The sequence below is a fragment of the Poecilia latipinna genome, unplaced genomic scaffold (genome assembly GCF_001443285.1).
Source record: "Poecilia latipinna isolate Pla-1442-1.1 unplaced genomic scaffold, P_latipinna-1.0 Scaffold1911, whole genome shotgun sequence".
Taxonomy (NCBI): Eukaryota; Metazoa; Chordata; class Actinopteri; order Cyprinodontiformes; family Poeciliidae; genus Poecilia; species Poecilia latipinna.
This window is the reverse complement of record NW_015114527.1, coordinates 67,457-75,018: the sequence shown is the minus strand read 5'-3', so window position 1 is coordinate 75,018 and position 7,562 is coordinate 67,457. Positions and strand designations below refer to the sequence as shown.

Genomic DNA, 7,562 nt, shown 5'->3' with positions numbered 1-7,562 from the left:
ACCCAGTCCGTGGTTCCTCCAGAACCTTTTCTTTTTGTTCCATTAGAGATCCATTTAGCTAAAGATTAATCCGGAACCGACCCGGCAGCACATCTGATCCATAATAAACCAACAAAGGTCTATTATGGATGAACAGACAGAACCTCCAGCTGCAGAACTGGACCTCAGCTGAACTTGTTGGGTAGCACCATCAGAACCAGGCTGGGTTGTCAGTACCTTCCTCCTGCTCTGGGTCAGAACTGGGTCCCTCCAGAACCAGGCGGGTTCAGAGCTACTCTGAGAGTGACTTCAGGATCGACCTCTGGACTTCCTGTTCCTCTGGACACCATCATGACGACTTCCTGACCAGACAGGTGGACAGGGTAGTCCTATTCCGTCCTGTATCGTCCCGTTCTGACCAGTTCAGGTGACTGAATCGTCTCTTCAGCAGTCAGGTCGGGTAACGGTCAGTTCATTCAGCTGCGCTGGAGCAGAGATGGATCTAAAAGCTGCAGGAATCTGGAGGACTGCAGACCTCTGACTGCATCAACCTCCAAAATGTTTCCAGAATCCAGAGTTTCCAAGTTAGAGCCGGACCCGACCTGCCTGAGGTCGGCTGAAAGAGTCTAAAGGCCAGGAGGCTGAGCTGGAGGTCAACGAGTTCAGCACCAAGGCGCCCAATCAAAGCAACGGAAAGCAGACCAGACAGACGACTCCTTGGGGGGCCGGGACGCAGCATGGGAGGGCAGACCTGAGAGAACTTCCTGTTGGTGAACCTGAAAGATGCTGTTGCCATGGTAACAGCATTACAAGGAAGCACACACAGTCGTTCTGTTTGGGCCTTGAAGGCTCCTCCACCTTACAGGAGGAACTGAGGAGGAGCATCAGCACCTGGGTGGAGCCGGATTAGAAGTCCAGGTAACGTCTGACTGGATGACAAGGTTCAGGTCAGTTCACCGTCACAGCTCACCTGGCCAGGTGACAGCAACATGGCTGCCTGAGGCAGCTTCAGGTCTGACTGCTGCTCATAAAACACCAAGCAAGGTTAGCAGCTAACGGAGTGACACAAGAGTATCCATCATCCATCCATCATCCATTCATCATCCAACCATCCAACCATAACCCCAGCTCCTCTAGGGAATCCGGAGGCATTCCCAGACCAGAACCAAGGTCTGGTCCAGTTCTGTTTGGCTTTACTGATCCCTGAGATCAACCATCAACACAAAGTAGAGGCTAACTTCAATCATTCAGCAAAAGCAGCAGCAGAGAAAGGATTAAATCAATTTGTTAATGCAGACACCAGGCCCGGTTACTGAACCAGAACCAGAACCTTTCAGCTCCAGTCCTCTGTGGCTGCTTTATGGAAACATGATGAACTAGCAGGAACAAAATGGTGGCAGAATAAAGAACAGGAAGCTGGAAACGAGAACTGATGAGAAGAACCTCGCTGCAGCAAACAGAGATCTCATACCCTATTTGGAAATGGGACCATTGCACTCCGAAAATGAAGGGGGCGCTATTTCCTATATTATCCGTGGACTCCCATTTTTATTTTCTTTTGAAATCTGTAATATATTTTCACCTTTAGGGAGGAGTTTTTGTTACACAGGAGAAGAGAGGAAGTGTTAAGTGAACTCCTCGCTGAGAATGATGGGAAGTTCCGCCCTCTGGTGGTGGAAGAAAGGAAGTACAGCATTCATAATGGATGTAGATCCGGTACAGATATGAATACAAGAAAAAACGGAACCGATGTTTTCTGCCGTATAAAACATCTGTATTAATAATAATAAAAGACAAAATAAATTTATTTTAAAAATAAGTACAATGAAACACATATTTGCTATTTTTGTAAAGATTTTCCCGAATGTAATAGTAAACCACAATTTAACTTTGATAAACAAAACAACAATAGCAAAGTGTTGCCTGGATTTCCCCTCTGAAGGTCAATAAAAGATGTTTCTATTCTATTCATTGTCAGTACAAACATATTTTGTACATTTAAAAGAGCAACAAACAGAAACAAATGAAATTCTGGTAAATATTTAAACCCCAAAACTACCTAAAATATCAAAACATTTAACATTTAATTTGAAAGGAATTCCCTCATAGCGGAGATTTATTTCTATTTTGTATAAGTTATATCTATCGATAAGTATCAGTTATATATATGTGTGTGTGTGTGTGTGTGTGTGGGGGTGTGTGTGTGTGTGTGTGTGTGTGTGTGTGTGTGTGTGTGTGTGTGTTTCACTGTTTATGTTTTATTACTTTGTTATTCTATAGTATTTTATTTATTTATTTTATCTAAGTAGATCAAATAATTGCGCTGAAGTAAACAGAATCGTGTTTTTAAACACCTTTTTATTTGTAAAACATACTAATGAAGCACGGCTGGAGGTGCGATGTTAAAAACCACCGCATGGTGGCAGCAGAGGCCCTCTGCCTGCTTCCAGGTTGGATTATTCAGAGGAAATGGGAGTTCAGATTATTCTCTTTTACAGACTGGGATTGAAAACTAAACGATTAATAGGTTAAAAAAAAAAAAAAAAAAAAAGGCATCACATGAATTCAAAATCTTGAGTTCATGTTTAAATTAAAGACAGAAATATATTTTTTATTAGCAAATAAATCAATAAATGATCAACTTTACGGCAGTTTATTCACAATATCTACAATTAATTGATTTTAAAGGAGTTGTTGGTGTTATTTTTATTATATTAATGATTTCTTCACTGCGAGTTTTTTTTAACGAATTCTATTGATTTATTATTTTTTCTCTTATCGACGCTCTAATTTCCCAGCCGTATTAAAAGCATCATGAGACCCCCTGTTGAGCTGTCCATGGTGCTGAAACACTAAACTCAGCTCATCTTCTTCTCTCTTTATTTTAACCGTTTGTTTTCTACAAACAGCTGCTTTGATCATTATGGCGACGTCACAGTTATAAGTCTAAGATCCCACATCAAAGGTAAACGTCTCGTGCTCTGCAGGGCGGCGCGTGGATGCTTGAGGGCGGCGTGTTCACGTGACAGAGAACGGTTCAGCTCACTCCCTGCCAAAGATCGTCTATGTTCGAAAGAGAGAACTGTATGTTAACAGAACTTTAAGTTGATTTTTTTTTTAATTTAAAATGTTTATTGTATAAAAAATAATAATAATAATAACCAGAGGTCAGTTTAAAATTAAACAAAATAAACATATCAGTAGGTTCGTGATGAAAACAAAATCACTTAAACAATATCGTAGAATTAGTCAGAGGTTTTATTTGCTATTCTGAAACGACGAATTTATCCGAGGTAATGTTTAGAATACATACAGAAGAAAAGGAACATTAACCAAATTAGCAATATTATACTACATATAATTAGTTAATTACATCACAAATCCAAACAAGGCTACTTATTTACACATAACGAAGAGAATAATAGCCACTGGAAAAAGAAGAAAAAAGGAAATGTAGACTTTTTCTTTTAAATCAACAACATCTGCATTACATTGTACAGTTTTTCAGATTACAGTTTGAGTGAAAAAATGAAAAATTGTTTTTAAAATATAATACTTTATCATATAATAATAATAATAATAATAATCTATTATTATTATTTTTGAAAAATATACCTGAGGTTATATTTAATTTTAAAGGTCCCATTTTAAAGAATTTATTTCAAACAATCTTAAATTAAATGAGTAATATAAATTAACATATAAAAATGAACAGTGTGTACATTTGGCAAAATATCAGATTTAATTAATTTGTTCAAAGTTATTCCACTCATAATGACTGACGTTTTTCATTTTCCAGCTCGTTTCAAAAACTGCCCCATATTTCCAATCAAGGTGACTCATCTTGTTATTAGACGATCTGTGTCCGCCTGAAAATAGATCCAGCTGGGTTTGGTCTGACCATCATCATCCTCGCTTGCTCCTCTTTCCTCCAGTTTCCTCGGGAAAATCGGACTGTATCCGCCGCTACCTGAAGGATTTACTAACACGTTCTCCTCTTAGCGCGAATTAAACCGTCCAGTCCGCCGGAAATAGCCTGAAATCTTTATTTCCGCTGTTTATTTCTGCCTGTGAAGCCGAAGAGAGGATGTCTGTCGCGGGGTTGAAAAAGCAGTTCCATAAAGCCACCCAGGTAAGAAGACAACATGTTCATGTATTTGTTACTTTTTCTTGTTTGTGTCTCTTTTTCCGTAATAATTACACTTTAATGCGCCTGAATTGGATGAAACTCTGTTTATTTACTGAAACCCGAAGTGCTGCGAGGTAAACACTGAATCTCATTTTCTTCATTATCCGTAAAACGCTCCAATTCTTCATAAATATAGTTTCTAATGTGTTTATTTTATCCAATCAAAGTCGTGATGTGTTACTTGTCAACATTTCTGTAGATATATTTGCTGATATGTTCAGTTTATAATGTTTCTTTTTTAAGATTTTTCAAATTAAATTCTCAGTCGGATGCTGTTTTATGGTGGCATTTGAACAATTCTCGCGATATTTTGTGTGTTTTTAGCGTTAAAATGAGGGTGAACCCCCTTCTGTAACATTATGTAACAGTTTATGTGCTGGAAGTCTGCAGAGCTGATTGGCTGTTGCTTCAAGCAACAGGGAATTCCCTCCATCCTCCTCCACATTCTTCCGCCGTCATCCCTCCATCTTCCCTCCTTCCTTTCTTTCTTCTTTACTTTATTCATCAGTCTTAATTAGCAAGTCTCGATTTTCCTTTTTATTTTGTTCCAGGTCATCCAGCCTCCCATCTATCATCACTCCATCATTCCTTCTCACCTTTTCATATGGAAACATCTCTAAATTAGTCTATTTTTACCGTTCATTCATGTATTTTATGCTCTTTTTTCTTTTAATTTATTAATTCATGTTATATCCTCTATCAGCATCTTTTCTCTGTTCTTCATAACTTTAAGTGTTTCTTTAACTTGAATCCATCCGTCATGTATTTATTTTTTTAGCTGTAGTTAGTGAAGTTTCCTGGGAAGGAGTCGTCAGGGTGGACCGATCAGCCAATCATAGGAGAGCTTCAGAAGCCATGTGACCATATCATGCTAGCTACATTCTGTCAACCAATACATGAGTCAGGAAGATCCTGGATGCTGTTTGTGTTTGATAAAAGGTTGTTGAGGCTCGTTTTAAAAGCCCGTCGAGGATATTTAGTAGAGCGTTTATGAAAGCGATTAGAATGAGGGCAAAGGTCAGTCTGGTGTGTTTTATTTAATACATATACCAACGATAACTGAAGATAACTATTAGCTGAAAACTCTGGTCTTCTTTCAGTTTTGTAAAATTATTTTTTCACTGTTTGGTCAATATTTACCTTGTAGATCCTGATTATTTGCTAGAGATTGTTTGCTTGGCCTGAAATATTTAATTTTGTCCTCCACCTGTTGGGCTTTTAATGGTTTACCAGAAGGGAAATTAAAAGTTACCAAAGTCCAAAGAAAAGCCAAAAACTGGTCAAAAAAGATAAACATTCCACTTTTATGATAAAATAAATGTTTGTAAATCTGTTATATCCAGAACTCCAAGTGGCAGCTGATTCAAATTCTGTTAAAATAAATCTCTTATTAAGCATCTTTTGCTATCCAAAATCAGTTAATCAGAAAAATGATCAATAGGTTGTCTCTATGGTGCTGATGTTGAGAAGACAATGTGGATTTGTCTGTTTTTAATAATCGCATCTCTTGTGTAATAATTTCTTCCTGACATTGTTTAAATCCTCGTTTTCTCTCTGATCCTTCCTGTTTTCCATGTTTCTTGTCGTCTCTTTGTTTGCAGAATTTTAATAGACCTCATGTTTGTTTCTGTTGGTCTCCATCTTTTTTTATCATCACGGTTCTTCAGTCATTCTATGAGTGTTTTTTTACAGCAGGTCTCTTTATTATTCTGAACACGGAGCTTTGATATTAAATTTCTCTGTTTTCCTCTGTGATTTCTAGAGCTCCTCATTCATTCTTCGCTCCATATTTCCATCTTCTCTTTCTTCTTTTTGCCCCCAGCATCTTTTCATCCTTTCATCATCTCTCCGTCTTTCAAACCGAACCTCTACCTCTGACTGCAGCTCATCTGTTTGTGTATTTGTGTGATCAGAACCAGTCGAAGCGGCAGACCCGGTTGTTAATGAGCAGAACCTCTGACCCGTGGCTCTGCCTGTCAGCTGCCTGTTGGTTCTGTTTAGGAGACGGAGACGGAGCGCGGACGGACATCCTGTCTCCTCCGCTCAGCGTCCTCTCCGTCTCGTTAGTCCTCCGGTTTCTTCTTCTTCACTTTGCTGCTGTTGGTTCTGGAAACCCGTCAGAGGAATGTCCAGCTTCTCGTCTGGATGTTTACATGCCGATAAAAACTCCTAACCATTGATTTAACATTTGCTGGCAATGCCCCTTTAATTTTTTGGAAAATCTGAACTCTTTGGGTTTCCAAAGTTCACAGTGATGTCACTGCGCCCAGAGCGGCCATCTTGTTTGGCAGGTGTGATTTAAAGCTTCTGTTTATTTGGACTTTGAATTCAGATGGAGAATAAACAAGACAGCAGTTGTAATATTTGCAGAATGAAATAGTTATTTTATAAAAACGACTTCATGAAAAACATCAAAATTAGGAATGTTGATCATCATGTGTTGACATATTTTGTGATTATTCAATAATTTAGCATTAAAAAGGCTTTTTGAACCTTTTTAATGGTTCAGAAACCATTAATGTGATCAAAGGATTTCAGTTTCAGACCCTGAAATTAACTGGATTAAATAACTTTAATCTCATCCAATTACTAGTTTTTAACTTTTTCTGTGAATGCTGCAGGTTTCCCCTTCATTTCATTTTAACTTTACAAAGATTGAAAATATCTTCATAATCCAGATTGATGTGCAGCAGCAGTTGCTTCTCTAAGGTCATTGCTGTTTTTCAGACAAAAACGTCTGAAACTTTTCTGCAGTTTAAAATCTCGTGCATCATATAAACTTCAACAGTGGCTTCAGCAAACATTAAAAATAGTCGAAAATAAATAAAATCTTATTAATTCCTCCTTCACAGAGTGATTCTGAGCTTCTGTTGCATCATTAAATGCTTCCTGTCTGAGATCAGATAAACTCCAGGAGGAATCTTCCTGTTTTCTGTCCGGCTGTCATCAGGACGGATTCCTGCACATCTCTGTGGCGCTTGTCAGGCGGCGCCGATAAAGAGAGGAGATGATGTTTATTGATCCCTGAGGGTGAAAACTGGGTCACTGCAGCAGAGCAGGAAGCAAAAACATAAAAATAAAAAGCACAGCAGCAGAGGAGGTCAGCACGGACCGTCCTGCTCGGCCTGACTTTAGTTTTTATTCTGTTTGCTAAATTATTCATCCCTCTGGAGCCACACGGGGTCTTTTATCTGGTTTTATGTGATAAACCAACACAAACTGGTGCATATTTTTACTGTGAAATAAAAGTTTCAGTTTTATTTTACACATAAAAATCTAAATAGTTCAGCAGACATGTGGAACGTTCTCTGTGTTGGAGCAGAGATTCATCTAAAACTTGCATGATAGTTTACAACAAAGCATATTCATGTGTTGGAATGGTCTAGTCAAAGTC

General features: G+C 38.4%; 1 protein-coding gene across 1 annotated transcript in view; it reads left to right on the top strand.

Annotated features, from left to right (window-relative positions):
• Positions 1–3,848: 3,848 nt before the first annotated feature.
• The window catches only part of LOC106935114 (endophilin-A1-like), a 32,884-nt gene continuing 29,170 nt past the window's right edge, over positions 3,849–7,562 (top strand). Inside the window, exon 1 of the mRNA XM_015015425.1 lies at positions 3,849–4,111. Within this exon, the coding sequence (XP_014870911.1) occupies positions 4,067–4,111 (45 nt within the window). The 5' untranslated portion in view covers positions 3,849–4,066. The remainder of the gene's footprint in view (positions 4,112–7,562) is intronic.